Source organism: Gymnodraco acuticeps, unplaced genomic scaffold (assembly GCF_902827175.1).
Source record: "Gymnodraco acuticeps unplaced genomic scaffold, fGymAcu1.1, whole genome shotgun sequence".
Taxonomy (NCBI): domain Eukaryota; kingdom Metazoa; phylum Chordata; class Actinopteri; order Perciformes; family Bathydraconidae; genus Gymnodraco; species Gymnodraco acuticeps.
In genome coordinates, this window is record NW_022992130.1 from 1,857,187 (window position 1) to 1,869,718 (window position 12,532).

Genomic DNA, 12,532 nt, shown 5'->3' on the forward strand with positions numbered 1-12,532 from the left:
ATACAGTGTGAGTATATAGCTATGTTCTTTTATTTGGTTTTTCATTTCTCATATAGATTTTTTTAACTTTTGTCTTTGCTTTTTTGATTCAACAAATGTATTTCCCCAATATGATTAATAATTGTGGTATCCCATTTAAAGTAAATTACTATCGAAAACAGTTTTCTTTACTCAAGTATTTAATTAACATAATGCACTGCATTTCGGAGGGAGGTACTGTATTTTGTATCCCACCAAATGTATTTTACAGAAAGCTTGGTAGCCCAGATAAGGGATGCACAATCTGCTGATTAATTTGACTGCAATAGACTGCAAAGAAAAAGTGTCTTCATACAAAATATATTTGTATCTTTTAAAATGTAAGGCATTGTTAAATTCCGAGCAGTGTAATGTAGTTGAAACCATCTTTAATTCTAGTTGCTAGAATGCCTGAGTATCAATAAAGAAAATAATAAAAAACACAATGAAAGTCGTCTTCCTTTCATTTTTGATGCTTTTCTGTTTTCTGTTTATAATGCTTCCTTTGCTATTTTAAATTGTGGAATTAGTTACTTGACTTAAGTAGTGATTGAGGAAGAAAGTACTCCAACATGAAGTGAAATTCAAGAGGACTTCCTTCACAACAAGCCACAGGGGGCCCTCGTTGGACTCAAACCCACAGCACGCAGTTCACCATCCTGCCTTGTGACTACAAGTCATGTCTAAAGTCATATGTAAAGCTTCTGTTTTTGCTATCAATGCATCACATAATCAACATAATGTGCAAGGAAATAAAGATATGTAATACAGCCCTAAGGAACATTACATTACACTCAGAGTGAAGCTGCAGGCAGGGACTGAAATGATGCATTGTATTAGACAAAGCTGACCTTTTGAAAGAACATACATAACATTTTTATAGTTTGCAACTCATATCATATACATCAATATTCCAATTACTGCATATAGACTATTCCGTACAGTTTATATTATATTCTGTTTATATTATATTCTATTTCATTTTATTTACTTGTACTATTTTATCTGTTTTATTGTGTTGCACTGTTGGTGGAGCCTGTGACCGAAGATTTTCATTGTCATCACTACACTGTAGCTATGCACACATGACAATAAAAGCCTTGAAACTTGAAAGAAAATATAAGCTATAGAAAACGGTTTCAATTACATTAAAGTACAGCAATATATTACACTGTGATGGATAGTTCTGCCTATTGGGTAATTCAGTTTATTTAGCTGACAACACATATTTTGACTTAGTCTGAATATTTCCATCAGTGCTTGTTAACATTGATCTGTACAGTAGGACCATCGAGGACCATCGATAACATTTAAAACAGACCACATTTTCTTCCCATTGATCATCATTGGAAGTCATTCCCTTCAACTTTTTCTCTCTTTATAAAATACAGGGCAAACAGTTTTGAAATCCTGAAAGCCAATATTTACCGATGGTCATCATTGCCTCAGCACTGTATTGATAACTCTTGATGAGATAGCAGTTCACACTGTACCTTGCTCACTAAACCGGTCAGCTGATGGAGTCTGGCTCTGTTTTCTCACGTCATTCTGGTATTGAACTCGATGGAGTGCATCTTATCAATCACTTTGATCATTGTCACTCTGTGGTGTTAACCCTTTTTGTGACAGCTTTACAAGCCACATACAGGAAGAAGTTTATCTCAAAAGCATTTCCTGATTTGTTTTGTAAAAACCTGATTCATCTTCTGTTTTCTCTTAACTCAGGCTTTATCAGCAGATTTCCACTGTGGGGACTAGTTTTGGCTCCCTGGTGGGTTCCCATGCTCTGTGTTTCCTGTGCAGATCAGTGAGCTGAGCTGATCCCCCTGATGCTCCCCTCTCCCCATTCTTTGCAGACAGAGCCAGGAGATTGACCACCCCGGTGAGCCTCAAGAAGCTTGTATCTCAATCCTGCTGATAGCAACAAACATACACCGCTGCTGCCTTCTCCCCAGCCGATGGACTGCTGTCAAAACAAAGACTCCATTGAGGAGATAATGTTACAATGAGACAGTTTACTGATGAGTGGAAGCGTTTAATGTTTCTGGAGGTTATACTGCAAACAAACAGACCCAAAATGTGTAACAAGAGAGTTTGGAGGACGTCCCACTCATCTGTACTCATCTGTGCTGGCTTTCTCTCACATTCATACTGACCCTCGCCCCTGTAGGTGTTGTAGGTCCAGAACCCCTAAGCCATAAATCCTATTAGTCAAGGATTCTCTGAAGCATTATAAGTCGTTTTCCCATCTTTCGTTGATTGCATTATCTCTTGCTACCTGAGAGAAATTTGACTCTGTGTTATTCATATAAAAAGTTCTAATTTAAAGGAGAACATATATACTTTCAAACAAAACTTAAAATGTTTGAATTGGTTTTCATGCTAATACTCTCAAATAAAATGTTTTTATGTCCAACATTTATATTTAAAAAATCTGATCCCGTAAAGGTTTAATTGATTTTTCAAGCTCTGTGAGAAAGCTTAAAGCCTCACTCTTCCTCTGTGGTGTCCCCCTCTCCCTCCACCACCTTCAGTCTCAAGTGTTACGGCAAATTGGACATGGCAGGGCTGGCCCGAAAGACGGAAGTTCAGACCCCTCGGTCGGAGGTCGTGTCACTCTCTGGGAAATGATGGTCATGATCGACGTTTTGTGCTTTTTCACACGCCATTATAACGTGTGCCCCATCCTGTTCACCTTCCTTCCTTGTGGTTGTTCATTTTAGGGGAAAAGATTGACATAATGCTGATGATTATTAAGGTGTTTGCCTCAAACTGTGGCCCCTGGTTGTTCATGTGACTCTCATAGCCCACTTATAGTAGTCCACAGTGAAAGAATCCGTCATTAAAGACAAATTAAGATATTATAGTGCAGCAGGGTAAAGGGTAAGTGGCTATTTGGGCTATATAAGCATTTACTATTTCTCTTTGAAGCTGAGATATTTAGCTTCTCCCGGTCCAACACCTGACATTAGGTCTCCAGGTTAAGCACATTATTATGTTCATGTACTGCCCACCAGAGCAATGCACTCTCTTTCATCTCCGCTGCTGATGCACAACTGATCCTGGCAGAACAAGCGAACAGTGCCCCAGGTGTGTCAAACTGCTGAACTCAAGAACAGTTAAACATGTTTTTCGGTCTGGCTTTTTCCCACACTTTAACTGACTGGCTGTGTTGGCAGTTTTTTCCCTTTGTGTGATTTATGTTTACAATTTTCCGCTGATAGTGAGCCAGAGCTGACAGCATGACTCACAAACTTAACTGCAGAAAAAACTCTAAATAAGAATGCATTCTAAACACCGAGTTTGAAATGGCTTTGTTAAGTTTAATCCAAAATGCATGTGCTAATTATAATTTTGCATTCAAAATCTTGTGAATTGACATTTTATGTGCCCCTTTACTATTCCCTATCTCAGTAAATTGCAGAGCTTCCAGAGAGCCGCCGGGCGAAAGCTTGGTATGCTGGTTCTTTTGTTGGTGACTGGGCTTCCCTGCATGCCAGGCAGAGCAATCCAGCAAGCCCACAGGGGTCATCAGGAGGGAGGAGTTTTGATTATGATCATTATTTGGTAAATAAGATGTCAACAAGGTGTTTCCTTGACACTTTATTAAGTAAAAGGAGGAAGGTGCAGAAATGAACGCCCCCTTCTCAATGGGAACTCTAATCTCCCTTTTCATGTCCCATCTCGTCTGAAGGGTTTCGGCTTCGGCTGCCATGTGCTAGTCTGCCTGGGCCTGGCACTTCTTACTTGCAGGTGGGGTGAGTCTCCTGGCAAGCATGTGTTTATAAAACCCACTTGTTTGGGCACAATACTTGAACTAACTTCTTTTGAGAAAACAGTGTGAATCTGTGCAAAGCCTTTTCCCAAAGTCCTTTAGAAGGCGACAGCCCATTGAGAGTAGAGAAGAAGGGATTACCTTCCTCGACAGTGGTGCATTTCCGAGAGAGCTGATTAGCTCTGCATTCATTGTTAAATCGAGCAAAGGAAGGCCCTAGAGGAGTGAAAGGATCCAAATAGGTGGGCCCAGAAATAAAACAGCCGCAGGAAGCCCTGCACAGGCAACCCCAAAGTTTTCCCAACATTTCTTTCACCCACTCCTAAGGAGGTGCGGCGTGAAAAAGGAGATTAGCATACAAAATTAGAGGCGGGATGATTTTTAAGGGCAACTTGCCTCATGCCCTCCACCCCCACGGCCCTACTCTGTCTGGACAAAGTTAATTAAACTAGTATTAAACAGTAAAGAAACTTCCAAGCGGTGGGGAGTTAGGGGGCTCTTTGAGGATTACCATGATGAGTGAGAGGACGGGGAGGTATTTGTTGAGGCGAAATTGAGAAAGGCGTGATGGAACGAAGAGAACGCTGGAAAGTTTACAATTCTTGTTGATTTGCCCCACGGTGTCCTCACCCTTATGTGAACAATGTGAAGAGGAAGGTTGTGTTTACTGATTCAGGAATCACAAAGAGTAAAGAACGATGAATGCTTTCTTCAGGCTGAATGATATATAAGATGGAAGGATTTATTCTTTTATTACATTTTAATAGAAAACAAACCATGAAGGTAACTAACAATAAAGCAAAACTAGGAAATGCTGTGCAATAAATTAACAATGTACAGTACAAAGTGCTTCATTTTATATACAATTAAATACATCAAGAGGGCAGCAAAGGTCAGGGCGGGCCAGACTTTCCGAAAGAAATGTCTAAATGTTCCTGAATAAATGTAAAGATTGGCTATGATAGTTGAAATATACGAATATTACTGCTAGGCTAACAGTATTAGGCATTCATGGGATTACATCCTGACGGGTTCTTGAAAATTGTGTTTTCAAAAGCTGATTATGCCATTGTTAAACAATCATATCATCCACTGATCAACTGTTCAAATGTTTCCCAAGGCTCATGTGTACGTATGAAAATAAATAAATCATGTTGTGGCAAATGTGGCAGTCAGAAGTATGCTCTTCAAATGCCCAGTGACTTTTGATAATGTTGTAAAAAGTATAAAAAATATATCTTAAATACATTTATACCAAAACTCTACAAAGTTGTAAACTTCTCTACCATGTAACTTTGTGCACATCCCACAATCTTTAACTTTTAATAGAAAAAAAGACAATGAAGATGGTCTGAAATTGTATTTTTTGCTAAGCTTTTGTCCAAACACACACTATCTGAACATGCACAGAGAGTCTGCAGTGACATACATATTATGACACAAGTGATAAGGGTGCTCAGTGCTTCTTCCTCAGTCTGAGGTTCTTCCGGCGGCTCCCGGCACTCTCGTTCCTTCCCCTCTGACCTCCTTTCTTCACACAGAAGTATTTAGTCACTGTCTTTCTGCACTGCTCACACTTCACTGCGCAACACCAGTGGAATTTACAATTACAGCTTGACACCATCTCCGCTTTGCGTTCCTCCACAGCCAGACCGCACTCTCCGCAGAGCCTCTTGCAGCTGCGCTTCTCCCACTTGCTCAAGTTCTTGCCCTTCTTGAGGCACTCGCGGCCCTCTGTGCCCGGCAAGCCCAAAGTGTGGTTTTCCAGGCAGTAATCGGGGGAGTCTTCGAGGTGGACCAGCTCCTTTCGAGAGATGGAGCTGAAGGTCTCTGTGACGGCCCCTCGGCTGGCCGCGCTGTTCCCGGCTCCTCGGAGGAGATCCACCTTCAGAGCCCTGTGGTACTTCTCCTTCAGGTAGTTCCCCACCTCCCTGAACTCTGGCAGCTGCAGCCAGCAGGTCTGGGTGGTGCAGCTTCCCGACACCCCGTGACACTTACATGTCTTCTGCATGGTCCCCTTCACAGCCTGGAGATGCAAATAAACTTTATTAAAATGTATTCATAGTTTACTGTGTTGAAGGATGTTAGTTTCGTATGCATTGACACTCTAGTTCATGTCTATGTAATTATATGTGTGTGTTAAGACAGGATGTCCATTGTCTCTTGATTGATGTGTTGTCAAATTAACTAATTGTATTCTCAACGTTTTCCAGTTAAGTATAAAAGGATGAATACACTGAAAAGAAGAAATGATAGCTTCAAGGTCCACAGTTGAGTTTCTTTGTCGTCCTCAGTGTTTCCTGACTTTATCCGACACAAAAACAGCTGTCGGTTGAAAGGGACGTTTTCTTTTCTTGAGGAGGGGATGAACTTTCTGTTGAAGTGAGGCTGAATCAAAGTTTCACATTGAGTCCTATTGTCCCCCCAGAAGAAATAGAAGTATTTATTTAGCATGTTCATTATCAACATGTTTTCTAGTGTGAGGAGACCCAATGAAGAGTCCCATTGAGTGGAGAAATGAAAAAGGAGTTTTTCTCTCTTTCTATCCCCATTTTTTTCTGTTACAATGATGCTCCAGGTGCCATGGGGATCCTAGGGCCTGACAGGGGGGAGCAAAGGCATCGTAAACAAAGAGCACTTCAGCTGCACGCCTGTGGTCCCCTCAGACTCCCTCTGGGCCAAACAAAGACCAACATAAATGTGGGATCCTTATTGCAAGAATAAAACTAAACACTTATTTTAAAAAGCAGCATAATACAGAACGCTGTGCAATGTCTGGCTCCCCAGGATCTCTAATTAAGCTTGCACCAGTGATCCTGAGATTTTCGGGTTGAGGTATTGTCATAAGGGGCTTTCAGCACTTGTAAATAGGCCCTTCTGGTACACCGAACACACTGTTATTATTGGGGACGAGTGGCACCTCACTTATAGCGACGTGAAAGGGATGCTTGGGTGGCAGTGTAATTCTGGAAAAAATATTCAAAAGGTGCTTTACACTGCACAATCAGTTGGAGGAGCAGGAGAGAATCTAGAAATGTCAAGCAATCCAACACTACTCAGTTTAAATACTGTATAGCTCAAATTAAGGCAACGACATGGTGTTACATCTTACACCAACGACTAATATCTCATTGTGGATGGAGTGAATTAGGAGCACCTACTGTACCTTGCGCCCGGCCTCGTTGTTATGGAGATTCATCGCTGCCCGTGAGTCCTGCCCAGTCTCCAACGCATCCACAAACTGTTTGGAGATGGCCTCGCCAAAGCCAACATTGTCACTGCAGCCGCCCCAGAGCCAACCATGACCGCCTAGCAAAAATAATTAAGTTAGAATGATCCGTGCCTTTTTATTCAAACTTATTTTTGTATGCACACATAAGTGAACCTTTCTGACCTCGTTGTCCGTTCCTGCTGTCGTCGCAGCCACAGTTGTCAAAGTCTCCGAGGCTGCAGTTCCTGGTCAAAGTGTACATGACTCCGGCCGAGCTGATGGCATGGACAAACGCTGTCTCCCGATTTGCTGTGAGCAGAGAAAACTCATTTACTGGCATGTCTCATTACAAAGGACCCTCAGGAATTTCATATCACCATCTCATTCCCTTAGTAAGAGCTTTTAACATGTTTCAAACTAATGAGTCAATTACCTATACTCCTTTCAAGACACAGTGGTATCTACATTTCTAAATTGTGACTACATTAAGCTTTTTGAAAGAATGAACTGCCTTACATTTGACCCTTTGTCAATATTGCATTCATCAGTTGCAAATAGAGGCAGTGATTTTGGGGGGTATTAGGAAATGGATTAGTTTGTTTGTTTTGCCTCTAAGCAACCATGCCAACTATATCCATCCCAAAGGGTGCTGAATGTTTCGACTGAGCAAACATCTCTATTTCACAAAGGGAAGAAAAACCTCCCCTCGCGCACAAAAACTTGCAATTACAAAAGACTATCGAGACATATTTTAAATTCCATTAGCAATGTTTCTTATTTAGGCTCTCTCCTGGTCTGGCTGCAGTGTAGAGATGTGTGAGTGATGTCTGGGGAGTCTGGAGTTAGTGATGTCTTACCGCTGCGCAGGCTGCTGTGGGTGGACAGCTGCAGAGCTCTCTCGGGGCAGTTCCAGCGGTCCCATGCAAACTGGTATTTGCACTCCTCTATGCCACTCTGAGCTCCTGCTGCCACACTGCTGGAGTAGATCAGGTACGCCTGCAGCAACGGGGAGATATTTAACATATAAATCGACACCACACATTTTGCAACAGTGATAACATAAATTGAGAAGTTGAGATTTTTTTACAGCAACTGGTTTGATTTGATACCCAGTTTATACAAATTACCATTGTCTTTTGGGAATGGTGACCTGGTACTTAAATTTGAGTTGTTGCTTATAAGCCATTTAGAAGAACATAAATATCATTTTTAGCAGACAAAATTGAATAAATGACTAAAGCCTGAGCCTATGAAATGGTGAGGAGTCACAGCTCCAACAAACCATGAGAGCACAAAATCAAATGTTAATATGAAAACTAGGAATAATGATGTCCAATAGACTTTTACATGTATTTCTCCCTACTGGTGTCATTTTGTACCCCTGAATGTGTTTTGCCACTTTCTTTCTCAAGAATGTCAAAGTGGGTATGATATGGAATATCAACAAGCCCTTAATGTCGAGTATATGCTTGTTTTCAGTTTCATGACAAAAACAATGTGAACGGATTTCAACATTATACTACTTTTTCCACTCTATCATCCCCGGTGAATGAGCGTCAATTGTTGAGCTCTCTCAAACCGGTACGCTGTCCTTGGCTTTCGCTCGCCTCTCTTCAGCTTGTTCACACTGTGTGAACGATAATATAACTAATATGTCTCAAGTGGCCTTTGCTGAGATGAAGTGCCACCTCTTTCACAGGGGTCTGGCTCACTAATGATGACCACCCACTACAGCAATGCCTGCCCTCGCCCCTTAAAACATTCAACCCGCAGATACGCAGAGCCTCTGAATAAGGTCAAGTGTACGATCAGGGGGGGAAAAAACACAAAGGGCCAAGAATATTACTGATATATCATTAGTGCCATTGTTGGATACATACATGAACAAGATACACTTGAGCTGAGATATCACAAGGACAACACATAAAACCTGTTTTCGTTCCCTCTTTCTTTTGGGAAAAGGAATCTGAGAAAAGATCAAAAGAAAGTTGGCTTACCTTGGGTCCAGTCATCAGGAAATTATTCACTGACCTGGAAAAGGAGACAGCTTAATCACTCAGGGAAGCTCAGTGTCCTTCACAAATTCCTCTGCTAACATCTCTCATTAGTGCGCCTTGTAACATGTTAAACTGTGACACCAGTATGCATACAAATCTCAGTGAACAATACTACTGAATTTGTTAAAAAGTTTCTAGAAATGTAAGAACGGAAGGCAATGACTGAATGATTCAATGTTATTAACACTTGACTTCAAATTTGCCGTTGCCAGGTTGTGTCAATCATGTTCAACCTGTCTATTTGAAAATGAACGCAGCCAAAAATATTGGTCCATTTATACATGTCTATTGGTTTGTCCGTTGTTGAAAATGTGGTTCTAAATGTTTATTAATCTCTCTTTAAAAATGTCTTTAACTCATCAAGTCTTCAGTTTCAAGTGATGATAATTGAATACATGGATTTTGGTCTGAAGCCATTCTTTTTGTTAAAAGATGTTAAAAATCGTTCTTTTTACACCCCAAAACTTGTAGTGGATAGCAACTGATCTATAACTGATGTTGTATTAATAAAGCCATTAGTTACAACTTGTAAATCCTTAATTTAAAAAAAAGTATAATTATATTCCTAAATTATAATAAACATAAACAATTTCTTCATTTTACTTTTCCTTTATTTCCAATTGGCAAATTGTTACGGTAAGTGATTTATTTGGCCATGTTATGCCTTTTGAAAAAGATCATCAGGGGATGAAACTGTGTTTGCAGAAAGTATTAATATTTCATGATAAATGAAACTCACCAGCAGCAGTACGACCTCATGTGAGCCACGAGAATGAAAATGTAATAGAAAACCTCCAAATGCATGAACATCCTGACAGGTGAGGGTGTGACGGTGACTCAGACCGTCCAAAGCCTGCACACGGTCTGACGATGGAGAGGAAACTGAGCTACCAGCACATGAAGCTTCACCAGAGCTTCCAAGATTCAAGGAGGGGGCTCTGAAATGGAGCTGCTCTCGTCCCAACAAGAGATTATCTGCTTAATTAAAGATTTTCCCCCTTTTTACTCTCTCGGCCAATCAGAAGTTTTGCACCAAGGAGAGACTGAAACGATCAAAAGGGCACCCTGGGCCTTCAGGGCCGGGCAACGGTAGGTTCCCTGCCTCCATTCAAGAGCCAAGGAAGATCTGTTTAATCCTATAGCAAAAGTGTAACACTGATCCCTTGAATTTCTAGTAGGAGAAAAAAGTTTATTTAAACTATCTAACACGCATCTGATTGTCAGGGATTAGTGGAAGATAGTCCTCTGGGTGACGGATGGTTAGTTTGATATACATATATTGTTTGTTCTTGAGGAAGTAGTTCATGCTATTACAAAGATGTGATTGGATCAATGTTTATCACCCTCGCCTCAACACAAGGACTATTACTCACACGGAACACGACAACGTGTCCTCTGATCATTTGATATGGGGTCAAACTGCCTCATAATATTTACTAAATTAATACGTTATTTCCACATGTATAGCCTAGATGATTTGCAGGTGGCTGCGAAAACGACTTTTGGAGAAAACATCATTTAATATCTCTTTACAAATAAGTAGGCTAATGGCACATGGTATTGTGTATTTTACATGTAATCTCTTAACGTCGACGATGTCATAATAAGGATCAATAAACAACCACGTTTTATATTATGTTCCGTAAAATATCCGTTTTGTGTCGTATTAAATTACTTTAACATTTGTTTATGTGTATTCGAGTGTACCTGTTAGCAGTATCCCGTTTTCCTGTCATATTGCCATCCTGACGCCCGTAGATATAAAAAGAGATAATTTCTCCGAGTGATGATCCCTAACAGAAAATAAAAGAGAGATTGAGAGAGAAGGCCTAGCCATTGATCAGATATGGGATATTTGCATCACTAATCCAGACGGTCCCTACCTAACACTGCATGCAGGGTTATTCCCCAATAACCCCGTCTGACCCTTAGGACCCTTTCCTTTGGCGCAGGCAGCCCTTTAGCAACCTTCTTGTGTGCAAATTAGGATTAGAGAAACAGTGATTTGAAAGGAGGGGGGACTTCTGAGGGATGTTTTTGGATTAAGATTTAAAGTGGAATGACAAGTGAAATGAGACAACAGCAGAAATCCCTCCTGTTGTGTTTTAATACAAGAGAAATGATCGTCACCAAAAGTGCGCAGTTAGGCCTACAATTCATCGCAACACGAAAACAAGTCGACATCAAAGTTCCATATTGGTCTATAAATGTGAAAAATAGCGGCATCTAGCTTTACATGAGCATAGTGGAATTTGCATCTAATTGCAGAACATGGGATTTTTCTTTGTATAAGTGTGCAAAACGTATGGGTGGGTAACATTGTGTATCTGATTCATTCTGAATTGACTAAATTGGGACCTCAGATCCCCTGAAAATTAGCTTATTAGTAAAGAACTCCTCTGTGGTGTGCAATAGCAGAGCTGAAAGTGTCTGACCACTGTGGTGTCCGAGCTCGGACTGGCTGTGTGACTAACACCGAGGTGTTGATGCAGTGAAGAGGATGGCCTGACAGTCAGCAGCCAATAGACAGAGGGCTGATGTCACATAGAGCAACAGAGATCAGCAGTTGTGGGACCACTTACATGCACATTTGGACCAGACTCAGGCTTGTGACTGCTCTCTGAATGGAAGCTTTTATGACAAAACCACCAATTGCAACAAGGTTATCACATGTTATTGCGTTAACACATCAGATGGAGTTCTTAGCTGTTTGTTTGACCTGCATTCAAATAATTCACCAGCAGAGGGAGCAAGTTTACAGATCCTTCAAAGGGAGGAAATATGTTGATAACTAAATTCTCTTTAGAGACAACACTAAATAAACTATTTTTGCTCAAACAGCATGTTTCAGTTTTAAATATGTAGGCTTGAACACGTGAGGCTGAAAAGCAGTATGCACTACCTAGATGTCTGTACTTTATGTTCAAACAATATCCACAGCTATTTTAAATATGTATGGTGGTGTTAAAAGTGCAGTAATCTTACAATGTTAGATGCCTGAGACAAGTGAACTGAGCTTGAACAGCAGAGAGAAGATCCCCATCAGTATTGGCATGTAGACAGGAGACGATGATGTCAATTAACATGTCCAACAACAGGAGGAGCAAGATGAAGATAACATATTTTCAGATTCTTAACCCGTGTTGGACGTCAGTGACGAACATGTTGTGTAGTTGGCGACAACTGCCAGACTAGTAATCAAGGTTTCCAAAAATGTGAAAAATGCTTACGTCACTGCACTATTTAAATGTGTATGAAATAATACCCAATGAAAACTGTCTTTACATACCTAATTTCTCATGTGAAATATATTTTCAATACTAAAATATTGTATGTCACATAATGTATGTCAGAATAGATTGTGGTTGTAATATAAAACATGTAATAACATAGCTCCATGTTTCTTTAACTTTTGACATTGTTTTAAAGTATAGTTGATTTAGTAACTTTATCAATAGTTCATTATCATTT

At 40.4% G+C, this 12,532-nt stretch overlaps 1 protein-coding gene across 2 annotated transcripts; it reads right to left on the bottom strand.

Moving 5' to 3' along the window:
* Positions 1 to 4,539: 4,539 nt before the first annotated feature.
* On the bottom strand, positions 4,540 to 12,420 carry wnt8b (wingless-type MMTV integration site family, member 8b). Of its 2 annotated transcripts, none has more exons than XM_034203750.1 (6): positions 10,769 to 12,420; positions 9,002 to 9,035; positions 7,862 to 8,000; positions 7,188 to 7,313; positions 6,960 to 7,102; positions 4,540 to 5,819 (listed from the first exon to the last, which is right to left on the bottom strand). In XM_034203750.1, exons 1-6 carry the CDS (start codon positions 10,795 to 10,797, stop codon positions 5,250 to 5,252), a joined length of 1,041 nt encoding a protein of 346 aa, XP_034059641.1. In that variant the 5' UTR covers positions 10,798 to 12,420; the 3' UTR covers positions 4,540 to 5,249. The 2 variants fall into 2 exon arrangements, with proteins under 2 accessions (XP_034059641.1, XP_034059640.1); XM_034203749.1 differs by lacking the exon at positions 10,769 to 12,420 and adding an exon at positions 9,801 to 10,757.
* Positions 12,421 to 12,532: the final 112 nt, after the last annotated feature.

Coding starts and splice junctions, on each gene's coding strand:
- wnt8b (XM_034203749.1), bottom strand. CDS start 9,871: ATGTTCATGCATTTGGAGGTTTTCTATTACATTTTCATTCTCGTGGCT. Junction 8,001..9,001: donor TCCTGATGACTGGACCCAAG/GTAAGCCAACTT, acceptor CCGTTGCTGCAG/GCGTACCTGATCTACTCCAG. Junction 5,820..6,959: donor ACAACGAGGCCGGGCGCAAG/GTACAGTAGGTG, acceptor TTGCATCTCCAG/GCTGTGAAGGGGACCATGCA.